Below are 17,500 nucleotides of genomic sequence, written 5' to 3' on the forward strand. Positions count from 1 at the left end.
AACATCTGGAGAACAGAATCTAGAAACATCTGGAGAACAGAAACTAGAAACATCTGGAGAACAGAAACTAGAAACATCTGGAGAACAGAATCTAGAAACATCTGGAGAACAGAAACTTCTGAAGAACAAAAACATCTGGAGAACAGAAACATCTGGAGAACAGAAACTAGAAACATCTGGAGAATAGAATCTAGAAACATATGGAGAACAGAAACTTCTGGAGAACAGAAACATCTGGAGAACAAAAACTAGAAACATCTGGAGAACAGAAACATCTGGAGAACTGTTGCTCACATGAGGAGCTGAAGCACGTTTGTGAGTGGTTTAGAGAAGCGAGAGTTTGTTCGTGGAAACCTTCTAAATATTGTGCATTTGGATATATTTAGGCATTATCAAGGCTGATCTGTGGCTTGTATCTCATTCATTTCCTATGGTGGACATTTTGACCAAGAAGGTCTCAAGTGTGAATATTTTTTAATAATTTAGTCATTTCTAATCATATCCACAGTTTTTGTTTGTGTTCATATAGCCAGTGGCACAAACGTTTCAAAGTAAAAATGTTTAAAGGCCCCCTGTAGTCAATAATTTTATCCCTTAAAACTCATATTTGGTCAATAAAATGACATCTTTATCGTATTTTTTCATAGTTTTGCTGGTCCTGTGACTTATAGTCAGGTGCGACTTATATATCTCAAAATTAATTAATACTGACTGAGATGAACCAAGAGAAAGCATTACCGTCTACAGCCGGTGTGCTGTGTGCAGGTTTGCCATGACTGAACGCGCGCTCCCTTAAAGGGTAAGTTCGGTATTTTACACTTAAAGCCCTGTTTACAGATCGTATCTGATGAAATAGAACGGTTAAGATTAAAATTTGGACACATGCTCCTGTCCCGAGAATTTTAGGTTTAGTTCGCTTCCCCCAATGGTTGTCTATGTGCACTGGAAGATTCCTTCCTAAAACACATTAAACTTTTGTTTACAAAGACGTGAAACTCACCGAGTGGTCAGGGGTGTTCACTGGTATGTGCACTCAAAAATCGCTGAAAAAGATGCATTCCAACAGGTTTTATCGTAGTTTTTGTCCAACTCCATTAAGTTGTATTGGATTCGCTGTGTGAGGTAACGTTACGGTATTACTCCGCCGCGGGAAACGGAAATGGGGTTGTTTGTATGCTTTTTGTAGTCTTATGCAGTCGCGGACGCGGTATCGTAGGCTAAGCTATCTAAACATTTTTACAAGATCGAAGCTATCTGTGTCAACTTAGAAATGGATTCCGAGACATTTATATGGGAGGATGACGGTTTTGAGATCGATTTTGATGGACAGGGTTATAGGTTTGAGCCTGAATATTCAGAGGAGGAATTTCTGCAAAGAAAGGCAGAGTTTGAACTGCAGTTGACAACGGAGTCCAGTGTTACGCCTGTTGCCGAAGCTGCTGCTGTCTCAAGGCTTACAGGCACTTGGTGGTGTTCCTTTTGCCACGAATCTTCCCGCAATTCGGAACTGCACAAATTCGCCACATTATTAGCTGTCTGTTTGTAATGCTGTCAATGAAGACAGCGATCTTCTGCTTCTTCTGTGTATATGCCCGTGGTTTGCTTGCAATTGGCAAAGGTGCATTATCGCCACCAACTGGGCTGGGCTCTATTATTCAAGCTCTCAACGGAAGAATCACGGGTGTGACGCGTTTGGCAAAATAGGTCCACAAAAGCTAAATAAACCTAAAATTCTCAGGACAGGAGCATGTGTCCAAATTTTTATCTTAACCGTTCTATTTCATCAGATACGATCTGTAAACAGGGCTTTAAGTGTAAAATACCGAACTTGTCCTTTAATAATTCCTAAAGCTGACATCAGTTCATCGCGATCTCACACATCTCTGTTATTATCAATGAAGCCGACTGCAGAATGAATCTTTCATAATATCTTTTATAATCAGGATTTTCCAGCATGCAGAGTTCAGCACTGAACAGAAAGTCCGTTTTGAGCGGTGAGGGGATTCTCTCTTAAATGGTTCTGATTGGCCACTGCGTTCCAGAAATCAACACGTCTGTGATTGGCTACATCGCTCAACGCTGCAAACATGTTACAAATAGAAACTCTGGCCTGTAAATCGTTTCTATTTTGTTTTAGTTGTTCTTGTTTTTCTGCAACAGATGAATAACAATTTATTAGTTTTTATATGTTTTATTCATATATATTTATATTTAATCGTTGTATTCTCCCGCAGCCGCGCACGCACGCACGCACGCACGCACGCACGCACGCACGCACGCACACACGCACACACACACGCAGAGTGAGTGCATTACCGCCCGCGCTCGCACTCGGCCATCACAATGCGACTTATAGTACGGAAAATACGGTATGTTTGTTCCTTGAAAATACATTTTTCATGCCTTAAAATATCGTGAATGTAACTCAACACCCTTGCCTCATTTAGTATGTGCGGCTCTCTGAATATGCAAATGAGCCCCGCCTCCACTCACTCACTCACTCAGAGATCCACTGGTGGACGATCACACGTTGATCTGATTGGTCAAGGTAGTGTGTGACGTCAGAAACACCAGCGATTTCAAACCGTGTTTTTGAGACTGTCTTTGGTTCACTGCAGTTTTAAGGAGAAAATACTCAGCAATGCTGTCCACTTATGAACTTACACATGTGTGTGTTAAAGGAGATTAATAACTCCACATACACACATAAAATACATTAAAATCTGGATTTTTTTATAATTCTATATGTAAATTTTTCAGTCTAAAAAGATGGAAGGTCTTATGATTACCTGGTCATCCCGAAGTCTGAGACCTTCACCACCAGTGAGCTGTTCACCAGACAGTTTCTGGCCGCCTGACGGACACACACACAAACACACACACACACACACCTCTGAGAACAGAAACACAGGCTCATCCGAGTCACTGAAGTCATCAGCACTATACACTCGCTATACACTCGCTACACACTCGCTATAGATATACTCTCGCTATACACTCACTATAGCTATACTCTCGCTATACACTCACTATAGCTATACTCTCGTTATACACTCACTATAGCTATACTCTCGCTATACACTCACTATAGCTATACTCTCGCTATACACTCACTATAGCTATACTCTCGCTATACACTCACTATAGCTATACTCTCGCTATACACTCACTATAGCTATACTCTCGCTATACACTCACTATAGCTATACTCTCGCTATACACTCACTATAGCTATACTCTCGCTATACACTCACTATAGCTATACTCTCGCTATACACTCACTATAGCTATACTCTCGCTATACACTCACTATAGCTATACTCTCGCTATACACTCACTATAGCTATACTCTCATTATACACTCACTATAGCTATACTCTCGCTATACACTCACTATAGCTATACTCTCGCTATACACTCACTATAGCTATACTCTCGCTATACACTCACTATAGCTATACTCTCGTTATACACTCACTATAGCTATACTCTCGCTATACACTCACTATAGCTATACTCTCGCTATACACTCACTATAGCTATACTCTCATTATACACTCACTATAGCTATACTCTCGCTATACACTCACTATAGCTATACACTCGCTATACACTCACTATAGCTATACTCTCGCTATACACTCACTATAGCTATACTCTCGCTATACACTCACTATAGCTATACACTCGTTATACACTCACTATAGCTATACACTCGTTATACACTCACTATAGCTATACTCTCGCTATACACTCACTATAGCTATACTCTCGCTATACACTCACTATAGCTATACTCTCATTATACACTCACTATAGCTATACTCTCATTATACACTCACTATAGCTATACTCTCGCTATACACTCACTATAGCTATACTCTCACTATACACTCACTATAGCTATACTCTCGCTATACACTCACTATAGCTATACTCTCGCTATACACTCACTATAGCTATACTCTCGCTATACACTCACTATAGCTATACTCTCGCTATACACTCACTATAGCTATACTCTCGCTATACACTCACTATAGCTATACTCTCGCTATACACTCACTATAGCTATACTCTCGCTATACACTCACTATAGCTATACTCTCGCTATACACTCACTATACTCTCGCTATACACTCACTATACTCTCACTATAGATATACTCTCGCTATACACTCCCTATACACTCACTATAGCTATACTCTCGCTATACACTCACTATAGCTATACACTCATTATACACTCACTATACTCTCGCTATACACTCACTATAGCTATACACTCGTTATACACACTATAGCTATACTCTCGCTATACACTCACTATAGCTATACTCTCGCTAAACACTCACTATAGCTATACTGTCGATATACACTCACTATAGCTATACTCTCGCTATACACTCACTATAGCTATACTCTCGCTATACACTCACTATAGCTATACACTCGTTATACACTCACTATAGCTATACTCTCGCTATACACTCACTATAGCTATACTCTCGCTATACACTCACTATAGCTATACTCTCGCTATACACTCACTATAGCTATACTGTCGATATACACTCACTATAGCTATACTCTCGCTATACACTCACTATAGCTATACTCTCGCTATACACTCACTATAGCTATACTGTCGATATACACTCACTATAGCTATACTCTCGCTATACACTCACTATACTCTCACTATAGCTATACACTCACTATACACTCACTATACTCTCGCTATACACTCACTATACTCTCACTATAGCTATACACTCACTATACACTCGCTATACACTCGCTATACACTCACTATACTCTCACTATAGCTATACACTCACTATACACTCGCTATACTCTCGCTATACACTCACTATACTCTCACTATAGCTATACACTCACTATACACTCGCTATACTCTCGCTATACTCTCACTATACACTCACTATACTCTCACTATAGCTATACACTCACTATAGCTATACTCTCGCTATAAACTCACTATAGCTATACTCTCGCTATACACTCACTATACACTCACTATACACTCACTATACACTCACTATACACTCACTATACACTCACTATACACTCACTATACACTCACTATACACTCACTATACACTCGCCATACTCTCGCTTCACACTCACTATAGCTATACACTCGCTATACTCTCGCTATACACTCGCCATACTCTCGCTACACACTCACTATACTCTCACTATAGCTATACACTCACTATACACTCACTATACTCTCGCTATACACTCACTATACTCTCACTATAGCTATACACTCACTATACACTCGCTATACACTCGCTATACACTCACTATACTCTCACTATAGCTATACACTCACTATACACTCACTATACTCTCACTATAGCTATACTCTCGCTATACACTCACTATAGCTATACTCTCGCTATACACTCACTATAGCTATACTCTCGCTATACACTCACTATACTCTCACTATAGCTATACACTCACTATAGCTATACTCTCGCTATACACTCACTATAGCTATACTCTCGCTATACACTCGCTATACTCTCGCTATACACTCGCCATACTCTCGCTACACACTCACTATAGCTATACACTCGCTATACTCTCGCTATACACTCGCCATACTCTCGCTACACACTCACTATACTCTCGCTACACACTCACTATAGCTATACTCTCGCTATACACTCGCCATACTCTCGCTACACACTCACTACACTGCAAAAAATGCTTTTCTTACTTAGTATTTTTGTTTTGTTTCCAGTCCAAATATCTAAAAATTATTAATTCAAGAAGCATTTACTAGAGAAGTAAAATGACATAAGAAATTCTATTTTGTTTTAAGATAAAAAGAAAGTAATTTAAGTAATTTTTGCTTAAAACGAGCAAAATTATCTGCCAATGGGGTAAGCAAAAAAATCTTAATTCGAATGAAAAAAAAAAAAAAAAATCTTAATTCGAATGGAAACCAAGAATTTTTTGCTTACCCCATTGGCAGATAATTTTGCTCGTTTTAAGCAAAAATTACTTAAATTACTTTCTTTTTATCTTAAAACAAAATATAATTTCTTATGTCATTTTACTTCTCTAGTAAACGCTTCTTGGTTTAAGAATTTTTAGATATTTGGACTGGAAACAAAACAAAAATACTAACTAAGAAAGTATTTTTTGCAGTGTATATAGCTATACACTCGCTATACTCTCGCTATACACTCGCCATACTCTCGCTACACACTCACTATACTCTCGCTACACACTCACTATAGCTATACTCTCGCTATACACTCGCCATACTCTCACTATAGCTATACTCTCGCTACACACTAGGGCTGAACGATTAATTGCATTTGCGATAATATCGCGATATGATGAAACGCGATTTTGTAATCGCAGAAGCTGCGATTACTCTCTGGTCACGTGACACGCGATAGTAAAGTAATCTGCACCCCAGATGAAGCATCAACTTGGCACGCTACGCATAGGCCTGGCATAGGCTACAGGAAAGAACAGTTTGTTTAATTTATGCGATTGTGTTATAGATTCTCTTCAACGATTCTGTATGGATTCAGATAATTTCAGAATCGAGTCTGAGCTTTAAACACAGATGCGTGATGACGCTGCGTGTGCTTTATACACATCCGTATTCTGCTTGCTTCTAATTCCTCTGTCACACACACATTCGAACCTTCCGAAAAATAGTCTTTCATAGCCTACAGTTCGGAAAAGTTGAAGCGAATTGTTGGACATTCGCGGGCTTCATTGCACTGACTAGAAGATCATATGGCACTCGCTGTGAAATACGCGCGCTTGATGTTACCCTAGTAGTGCGCGGTCCCGCCCGCCGGTATTTTCCTTACAAATGCTCTATAAAGGCATCATATGTCTTTTGGAATGCAGTTGGCTTATATATTTAAAATAAAAATATGAAAACCATCGACAGAAGCTGCTTTCAATTTCAAATACTCACGCCCGCTCTGTGAAGAGCGCTCTCACATGCGGCTGTGAGCGACTCTGTCTACCTGGTTAAATATAGCCTATACTTGCAAAATGCGTTAAGACGCGAAATCAATGTAAACAGTCAGTTATGTCTTAAGTTATTAAACAGACAGGACAAACCACATCATATATTTCAAAAGAGATCTGTGCATAAGTGTGAAGCAGCTTATCGTATCTAAACTGAGAAAGAAAAATCACTTAATCACAGCTCTTGAATGGAAAACATTCAGACTCTCAAATACTGAAAGCACTCTTTGTTTATTGCTTTTAATGTTTTTTCCCCTCTTTGTTATTGATAACTTTTATGTTTTGAAGCTATTCGTTTATATAGCCTATTTAAAATTCTTAACATGTAATTGTATTAATTTAGTTTTTTAATGTGTAATTATTTTTAAAAGTAGCCTACTTATAATTACATATGTCATTAAATAAATATTAAAAGTTTTATTAATAAGATTAATTAATAAATAAAAAAAGTTGATCGGCTCATGAGGTGCCTAAAGATTCCCATCCATATTTTACAATGATTTATTGCTTGTGTTTGTTGAATAATATAAAAGATAAAGAGCTTAAAAAAATAATCGCATATTAAATCGCAATCGCAATATTGGTCAAAATAATCGCAATTAGATTATTTTCCAAAATCGTTCAGCCCTACTACACACTCACTATAGCTATACTCTCGCTGAACACTCGCTAAACACTCGCTATACTCTCGCTATACACTCGCCATACTCTCGCTACACACTCACAATAGCTATACTCTCGCTATACTCTCGCTAGGAACTGTTTCTCCTCGTGGAAGTTTTGTGTTTGGTAAGCTAATAAAATGTTAACACTCAGTCAAATCAATATTTTGTGTACAGTTATTTAATTATGCCATCCAGTATCGTGGACTCGCTCTCTCTCGTTTCATACAAACGCAGCGGTGGCCATTTTGTCTATTGTTCCCTACAGGTTTGTGTGTGTGTGTTCTCACCAGGTCTCGATGGATGAACCCGTTCTGCTCCAGATGCTGCATGCCCAGGCTCACGTCGTGGCAGATTCCCAGCAGCTCCAGTGCTCCCAGTGCTCCTCTCCGCTGGCGCAGGTAATTCAGCAGGCAGCCCAGCTCCATGAACTCCGTCACCAGGTAGATCGGCTTCTGCTGTGTACACACGCCGTACAGCTGCACCAGGTTACTGTGGGACAGATTCCTGCGGGAACACCACACACACACACATAATTTAGAATAATTTAATCACACATAGACTGGAAACAAGACAAAAATACTGAGTAAGAAAAGCATTTTTTGAATCTCACGGTGTGTGTTCGTGTGTGTGTGTGTGTGACTCCTACATCATGATCTTGGCTTCCTCTAGGAAATCATCTTCACTCATGGCTCCTTCCCTTACGGTTTTAATGGCCACTTTATGCTGCGCCCTCCACTTTCCCAGTCGCACCACTCCAAACTGGCCACAGCCCAGCTCCTTCATGAAGGTCAGCTCCGACGGGTTGATCTCCCATTTATCTGCACAACAAACATCGAGTCACTTAAATCTATAGTGGCCTCAACAGGAAAATTACAGAATTAGTGATGCAAAATTCTGCTACTAAGTTCATCATCATGCGCGAGGTTCCCCAGGAGATCAGACGTGTGGTGTGACCCCTGACCTCTGACCCATACGTGACGTGTGTGATTGTTTCACCACAGCAGGGATTCCCAATACATTTTTTCAGCCGAAAACATTGAGCTAAAATATTTTGCCCTAAAATCTTTCAATAATTTAATAACCTTTCATGTTCACGGTTATTAAAAGTTGGTTACTGGTCAGGTGCAGGTGCCTAAAGGCACAGAGTAGAAGGATCTACCAAGGAGAGCATTGCCAAATGCTCAGAGAAATTCTCAGAGCATTGCCAAGATCAGTTTGATCCTTGTAAGGATATGTTTAAGTTCCCCGCAGTAAGACTACCACCGTCGTGACACTGGCACACTTTCACCCCCTTGCTGGCCATTTAGGTGCCCAACACACGGCACAGCGAATTAGGGATCGCTTTCACTGGCCAGGACTGGACGGCGAGGTAAAAAGGTTTTGGTGTGCCAGCGTACTTCTCCCCAGCGACAGCCCAGGGGTCCTCTCATCCCGGTGCCCATCATTGAGGTACCCTTCAAGCGTATCGGATCTGGTGGGGCTGCTGCCGAAATCGGCCCGGGGTCATGAATACATGCTGGATATTGTCGATTATACCACCAGTTATCCTGAGGCCACCCCCCATGAAAGGCGACGCCAAAAGCCATAAGTCGTGAGCTCCTCGTCCTTGCCAGCCAGGTCGGGGACTGGGACTGGGACCTATTGCTGCCCTACATGCTCTTTGGCGTCCGAGAAGTTCCTCAGGCCAGCATCGGATTTACACCCTTCGAGCTGCTGTTTGCCTCTGCTCACGAGAGGCCTGGGAACAACAGCCATCACCACATCGCTCCGTCGTGGAGCATGTCGAAGAAATGAGGGCCCGAATAGAAAAGGTTATGTGGCCCGTGGTAAAGGAACACTTGCAGCAAGCCCAGCAGCAAGTGTATGATAGAACTAGGGTTGTCAAAAGTACTGACTTCAGTGCCAAGTCGGTACTGAAATTTAAAATATGTGACACGCGAGCGCTGTTGAGCGGAATCATAAACACCTGATTGGCTGTTGTGTTCTCGAGCTCATCGGATTGGCTACAATGATCAACGCACGGGAGTGCTTGAGAACACATGGAAGTGTTTTGAAAGCAGGAGCATTTGAAAGCACAAGTATGCGTCTATCTGCGCCAGCGGACCGGTCCTGCTTTCAAACGCTCACGTGTGTATCTGTGTAAGCGCTCGATGAAGAGCCTCATTGGTGTATATTTACAACATGTTTTCTAAGCGCTGATCATTGTAGCCAATCACAGAGTTATTTGATGAGCGCGTAAGTACAATGGCCATTCCGAGGCGTTTACGATTCCGCTCAACAGCTCTCAATGCGTCACATTTTTTAAATTTCAGTATTGACTTGGTACCGAAGTCGGTACTTTCTTTCTTTCTTTCTTTATTAGTTCATCCACACATAAAATCAAGACAGATGGCACAACCAAGTGGCACATATCGTAATGTGTGAATCAGGTCTCCCAGAGAAGCTATTCAAAGCTTATAATAGGGAGCCTGAGGACATATTGAAATGATACATTATAAACAAATACTTAAACTAAACACCAATCACACAACAATGATATCATACGAAAATACACAATACAACATAAGACACACAAGGACAGGACAATGCATTTAGGATCAACTGTAGTCTAGGTAAGCTACTGGAAAGGTTATAGATATAAGCGTAAAAGTTCCTTTTTTAGTGTTTTCTTAAAGATGGATACAGATTTCAACACCTTCAGCCTGCCATCTAGCTCATTCCAAATCTTTGGGCCTCTACTTGTTATGCTCAAATTTGCACTTTTAAGTCTTCTGATTTTACCAGTAATTTGATGTTTGTTCCTAGTGGCATGAGCGTGAAGCGGACTACTAATTGGAATGAGCTGAGATAGCCTGCTGTTTGTCACATTAACTACTTGGTGCATAATACACGCATTGTGGTATATGTTCAACTCAGTAAGCCGAAGGAGACCTAAGCGGTGAAAGAGAGGTCTTGTTGGAGTGTTGTACCAAGACCACGATATAGCTCGTATTATCTTCTTTTGTAGACTTATCAATTTATTTAAGTGACTCGGGTAGGTATTACACCAAATTACGTTACAATAACTAATATGAGGTTCGAACAAGGTTTTGTACAAGGTAAGAAGAGCAGGTAATGTAAGATAATGCCGTATTCTGAAGAACAAACCAACGTATTTTGAAAGCTTGTGTATCAAGTGATCAATGTGGCATTTAAAGTTTAGACATTTATCAATGTGAACCCCCAGGAACTTTGTAGAAGTGGTTGATAGTATCTCCTCATCATCTACATTGAGGCAAAACTGTTTTGTAGCTGATGCCCTTATATTTGATTGAAACACTATATAATTCGTTTTTTTAATGTTGAGGGATAATTTATTGCACTTGAACCAGACAACAATTTTTTGTAGTTCTTCATTTAAAATAATTTGTAAGTCACTTGAATTTTTATGTGACAAAAACAAATTGGTGTCGTCTGCAAACATCACCTTTTGAAATACTTGAGAGGAATTCACAAAGTCATTTATATATATATTAAAGAGTAATGGACCCAATATTGAGCCTTGGGGAACCCCGTATTTAAGTTCTTTCATTTGGGATATATGATTATTAATCATCACATATTGTTTCCGACCATGTAGGTAACTTTTAAACCAATCAAGTGCTACTCCTCTAACACCATAGTGATGTAATTTCTCTAGAAGAATATTAAGATCAATAGTGTCAAATGCCTTGGATAGGTCAAGGAAAACACCAACTCCACAATCACCCTGGTCTAAAGAATCATTGATTTTTTCAATAAGATCTAAAACAGCCATAAAGGTAGACTTCTCTTTCCTGAAACCGTACTGTGGTCTTACTAGAATATGAAGCTTATCCAAATAATGACTTAACCTAATGTGTACCACTCTCTCTAATACCTTAGACAGAGATGGTAGAACAGAAATTGGACGATAATTGCCCATATTATTTTTATCACCTGATTTATAAATTGGAGTAATTCTGGCTATTTTTGTCATACTTGGCACTATGCCATACAAAAGTGATAGGTTAATGCAATGTGTAAGTGGCTGTGCTATTATGTCTGCAACAGCTATCAAAATTTTACTACACATTCCATCAACCCCTCCCGTATGAGAGCGCTTCAAATCTGTAATAATTTTATGAATTTCGATTTTATCAGTAGGTTTCATGAAGAAAGATTGCATGTAATTTCCGTGGAGATAGTGTCTAAAAGAGGATCCGTTGGAAGGTCTGATTTTTTTGGCAAGATTTTCACCCAATGAAACAAAGTAATCATTAAAACTATCAGCTAATAAAGGTGAATTGTCATTCGAACATTCAGTTAACACAGCTGACTTCTGGCCCCTGTTTAGAACTTTATTCAACACAGCCCAAGTCCTTTTGGAGTCGCCTTGGGCTGCATTTATATGTTCGGTGTAGTAAATTTGTTTACTCTTCCTCATAATATGAGTGAGTTTATTTCTAAACTTAAAATATTTGCTTTTGTTTTCATCATTGGGATTTTTCCTGTAGAGCTTATAAAGTTTATTTTTACGTTTGATAGACTTGAGAATCCCTTTAGTAAGCCAAGGGTGATGATCCTCATTTCTACATATGACAGTCTTCACTGGAATAGTATTGTGGATGGACTCCGTTAATTCATGAATTAGACTGTCATAGGCAGTCTCAGGATCACAGGTTTCATACACACTAGTCCAAACCTTACTCTCCAAGTTATCACGGTTGTACTTTCGACAACACAAGATAGTTCCAGCCTGAAGACTGAGTCCTTTTGCTCATTCCATGTGCCACATCAAAGTGCCTTGCCACTTGGAAGGGCCCATACACCGTGGTGGAACAGGTTGGGCCGGTCCACTACTGGTGCAGCAGCCGGGACGGAGAAGAACGGAGTAAATCTATCACATCAACCTCATGAAAGCGTGGGTGGAGCCAGGCCCATACAGGCTGGCTGCCCTCGTCCCCGAACCAACCCCTATCCTCTCTTTCAGTGAACAGCTAATGTCTACCCAATGACAAGATCTCCAGAAACTGGTTCAAGAGTTCACGGACGTGTTCTCTGAGACCCCGGGTCACACTAAAATTGTAACCCAAGATATTCGCACATTTCAGCGGAAACCATTGTTCGGCAGCGGCCTTACCGAGTCCCTGAAGCTCGTCGACAGGCTATAGAGGAGGAGCTCCAACGGATGCATAAACTGGGGTTCATTAACAAAAGGATATTGGCAGGCTTTAGTACGCCAGGGGGACACTGGCATTATCGGGTTCTTTCTTTTGGTCTGCATGGAGCACCAGCAACATTCCAGCCAATGATGGATATCCTTTTGCAGCCTCACCGGGCCTATGCCGCTGCCTACATTGATGTCGTTATCCACTCTGAGAGCTGGGATGAACAGAACCGTCTCCGGAAGGTACTAGTGGAGCTACGACAGGCTGGACAGACCACCAACCCAAGGAAGTGCAATCTCGGACTCTCCCATGCACGACACCTGGGGTTCCAGAGAAGTCGAGGACTCATCCGTCCTCAGGAGAAGAAGGCAACGGCTGAACGGGAATATCATCTCCCCACGACCAAGACCCAGGTAAGTGCTTTTCTTGGGCTGGCAGGGTATTATTGATGTTTCATACCTTAGTGAAATTCACAACGTAATTTGCGGAGGAGTGAACCATCTTTCAGTTAACCGGCGGAGCATATAAGCAGCCGCTCGATCCCTTCGCTCCAGCATCCGCTGTTCTGGCGTCCCTCCGCCTCCCCAGTTTCACCTGCAGAATTCAGGCATTCGCTGTTCTGGCGTCCCTCCACCTCCCCAACTCCACCTGCAGAATTCAGGCATCCGCTGTTCTGGCATCCCTCCACCTCCCCAACTACACCTGCAGAATTCAGGCATCCGCTGTTCTGGCGTCCCGCCACCTCCCCAACTCCACCTGCAGAATTCAGGCATCCGCTGTTTTGGCATCCCTCCGTCTCCCCAACTCTACCTGCAGAATTCAGGCATTCGCTGTTTTGGCGTCCCTCCACCTCCCCAACTCCACCTGCAGAATTCAGGCATCCGCTGTTTTGGCATCCCTCCGCCTCCCCAACTCCACCTGCAGAATTCAGGCATTCGCTGTTCTGGCGTCCCTCCGCCTCCCCAGCTCCACCTGCAGAATTCAGGCATCCGCTGTTTTGGCATCCCTCCGTCTCCCGAACTCCACCTGCAGAATTCAGGCATTCGCTGTTCTGGCGTCCCTCCGCCTCCCCAGCTCCACCTGCAGAATTCAGGCATCCGCTGTTTTGGCATCCCTCCGTCTCCCGAACTCCACCTGCAGAATTCAGGCATTCGCTGTTTTGGCATCCCTCCACCTCCCCAACTCCACCTGCAGAATTCAGGCATTCGCTGTTCTGGCGTCCCTCCGCCTCCCCAGCTCCACCTGCAGAATTCAGGCATCCGCTGTTTTGGCATCCCTCCACCTCCCCAACTCCACCTGCATAATTCAGGCATCCGCTGTTCTGGCGTCCCTCCACTTCCCCAGCTCCACCTGCAGAATTCAGGCATCCGCTGTTCTGGCGTCCCTCCACCTCCCCAGCTCCACCTGCAGAATTCAGGCATCCGCTGTTCTGGCGTCCCTCCACCTCCCCCTGCAGAATTCAGGCATCCGCTGTTCTGTCGTCCCTCCACCTCCCCAACTCCACCTGCAGAATTCAGGCATCCGCTGTTCTGTCGTCCCTCCACCTCCCCAACTCCACCTGCAGAATTCAGGCATCCGCTGTTCTGGCGTCCCTCCACCTCCCCAACTCCACCTGCAGAATTCAGGCATCCGCTGTTCTGGCGTCCCTCCACCTCCCCAGCTCCACCTGCAGAATTCAGGCATCCGCTGTTCTGGCGTCCCTCCACCTCCCCAACTCCACCTGCAGAATTCAGGCATCCGCTGTTCTGGCGTCCCTCCACCTCCCCAACTCCACCTGCATAATTCAGGCATCCGCTGTTCTGGCGTCCCTCCACTTCCCCAGCTCCACCTGCAGAATTCAGGCATCCGCTGTTCTGGCGTCCCTCCACCTCCCCAACTCCACCTGCAGAATTCAGGCATCCGCTGTTCTGGCGTCCCTCCACCTCCCCAACTCCACCTGCATAATTCAGGCATCCACTGTTCTGGCGTCCCTTCACTTCCCCAGCTCCACCTGCAGAATTCAGGCATCCGCTGTTCTGGCGTCCCTCCACCTCCCCAACTCCACCTGCAGAATTCAGGCATCCGCTGTTCTGGCGTCCCTCCACTTCCCCAGCTCCACCTGCAGAATTCAGGCATCCGCTGTTCTGGCGTCCCTCCACCTCCCCAACTCCACCTGCAGAATTCAGGCATCCGCTGTTCTGGCGTCCCTCCACCTCCCCAACTCCACCTGCATAATTCAGGCATCCGCTGTTCTGGCGTCCCTCCACTTCCCCAGCTCCACCTGCAGAATTCAGGCATCCGCTGTTCTGGCGTCCCTCCACCTCCCCAACTCCACCTGCAGAATTCAGGCATCCGCTGTTCTGGCGTCCCTCCACCTCCCCAACTCCACCTGCATAATTCAGGCATCCGCTGTTCTGGCGTCCCTCCACTTCCCCAACTCCACCTGCAGAATTCAGGCATCCGCTGTTCTGGCGTCCCTCCACCTCCCCAACTCCACCTGCATAATTCAGGCATCCGCTGTTCTGGCGTCCCTCCACTTCCCCAGCTCCACCTGCAGAATTCAGGCATCCGCTGTTCTGGCGTCCCTCCACCTCCCCAGCTCCACCTGCAGAATTCAGGCATCCGCTGTTCTGGCGTCCCTCCACCTCCCCAACTCCACCTGCAGAATTCAGGCATCCGCTGTTCTGGCGTCCCTCCACCTCCCCAACTCCACCTGCAGAATTCAGGCATCCGCTGTTCTGGCGTCCCTCCACTTCCCCAGCTCCACCTGCAGAATTCAGGCATCCGCTGTTCTGGCGTCCCTCCACCTCCCCAGCTCCACCTGCAGAATTCAGGCATCCGCTGTTCTGGCGTCCCTCCACCTCCCCAACTCCACCTGCAGAATTCAGGCATCCGCTGTTCTGGCGTCCCTCCACCTCCCCAACTCCACCTGCAGAATTCAGGCATCCGCTGTTCTGGCGTCCCTCCACCTCCCCAACTCCACCTGCAGAATTCAGGCATCCGCTGTTCTGGCGTCCCTCCACCTCCCCAACTCCACCTGCAGAATTCAGGCATCCGCTGTTCTGGCGTCCCTCCACCTCCCCAACTCCACCTGCAGAATTCAGGCATCCGCTGCCATACTCCTCATCCCAGCATTAGTGTTCCCACTGGGGGTTATCTGAGCTGGAGGTGAAGCTCCTTCCTCGAGCCCCTCCACTGCGGACAGTAAGCCAAACACGCTAAAACATTATATGGACAAAAGAACTTGTGAACTTCACAGTATTTATATACAATTTGTATTTTAGTTTCAGTTATTTTAGTACATCAACTTAAAAACTAAATGAAAACTAGAAATGTTGTCTTGGCAACTAGTTGAAACAAAATAGGTTTAAGTTTTTTTTTTATATTTGATTTGATGTAACATTTAATTTATTTTCAAGCAACGTTTTTTATGGTTTTAGATATAACCATACATAAAAATAATGTCTAAAGAAAGTTTTTATTTTACATGTAAATTTACATTGATAATTTAGCAGATGTTTTTTTGTCTAAAAATCATTTATTATAATTTGGCATTTTTATGATTGAATTAATTATTAGCTTCTTGTCAACTCGCATACTCTTGTTTTAGAATCAATGTGTCAATGTGTGTGTGTGTGTGTGTGTATATGTGTGTGTGTGTGTGTGTGTGTGTGTGCGTGCGTGCGAGTACCGTAGCTGAAGCCTGCTGTGGGCGGGGCTCCTCTGGTCTGGTGTGTGTGTGTGTGTGTGTGTGTGTGTGTGTGTGTGTGTGTGTGTGTGTGTGTGTGACGCCACGCAAACAGCACCCGTCTTAACTGCCGTCGTTAATGTAGAGAATCTTCCGACATGATTTTACACACGGCACTTATTGTTATGTGTTTGATAACATCTATCAAACTAGCCTTTAAGCAGGCGATACAGAGTGGAAAAATTTACAAACAACGGCCAGCCCTGGATTCAACCCCAGAACATCTACCGTCGGCCTGTAACATTCTATCTACCGAGATCACGGATTATGAACGATTGCTGACAGAAAATGAATGGACACATTTCCAGTATCATGAAAGACAATTTAGGAAAGGCCTTGATACAAAGAGTTTACAGGAAAAACAAAACTTTGTACTCACCGGCGGAGATTTCAGGAAGTGGTCAAAGATGTTTACAGTTCTCAACGGGGCCTTTTTCAAAACCGGAATATTTTCCACAAAGCGCACAGACGGAGAACAACTTGGACTACCGTTACTCAAGTATGTAGTGCAAATTTGAAGGACTTTGCCACTTGATGACTATGCACGATCCAAATCAAACACTGTTGCAAACCCGGCCGATTGGATTGAAAAACAACTGCGGTATGTGCGCGAGGTGATACAACCAGCTATTGCATCTGCCACACGACAACATCAGAGAAATCCTCAAAAGGTAGGAAAAAACAAACTAACCTATCTATGGCAGCATCGTAGAGCAAAGGCGATTGATATTATCTTAAATGACTGCATGTTTCCCACGCCACCGTTAGATAATGGTAACACTGAGCAAGTGTATAATTACTATCGGAAAAAATGCCAGTCTGACCCCACTACTATCGCACTTGAATTACCGCCGTGGAGTGATGACTCACACAACATAATAACTGAGTCGCTGCCACTGACAT

At 43.5% G+C, this 17,500-nt stretch overlaps 1 protein-coding gene across 2 annotated transcripts in view; it reads right to left on the bottom strand.

Moving 5' to 3' along the window:
• Window positions 1-17,500, bottom strand: part of tec (tec protein tyrosine kinase) — a 44,096-nt gene that overhangs the window by 3,556 nt on the left and 23,040 nt on the right. For both annotated transcript variants that reach the window (XM_079589440.1, XM_079589441.1), the window contains exons 12-14: window positions 8,349-8,520; window positions 7,990-8,206; window positions 2,790-2,854 (exon numbers count right to left, since the gene is read on the bottom strand). In XM_079589440.1, the coding sequence (XP_079445566.1) occupies window positions 2,790-2,854; window positions 7,990-8,206; window positions 8,349-8,520 (454 nt within the window). The remainder of the gene's footprint in view (window positions 1-2,789; window positions 2,855-7,989; window positions 8,207-8,348; window positions 8,521-17,500) is intronic.

The sequence above is a fragment of the Phoxinus phoxinus genome (genome assembly GCF_949152265.1).
Source record: "Phoxinus phoxinus genome assembly, chromosome: 18".
NCBI classification, from domain to species: Eukaryota; Metazoa; Chordata; class Actinopteri; order Cypriniformes; family Leuciscidae; genus Phoxinus; species Phoxinus phoxinus.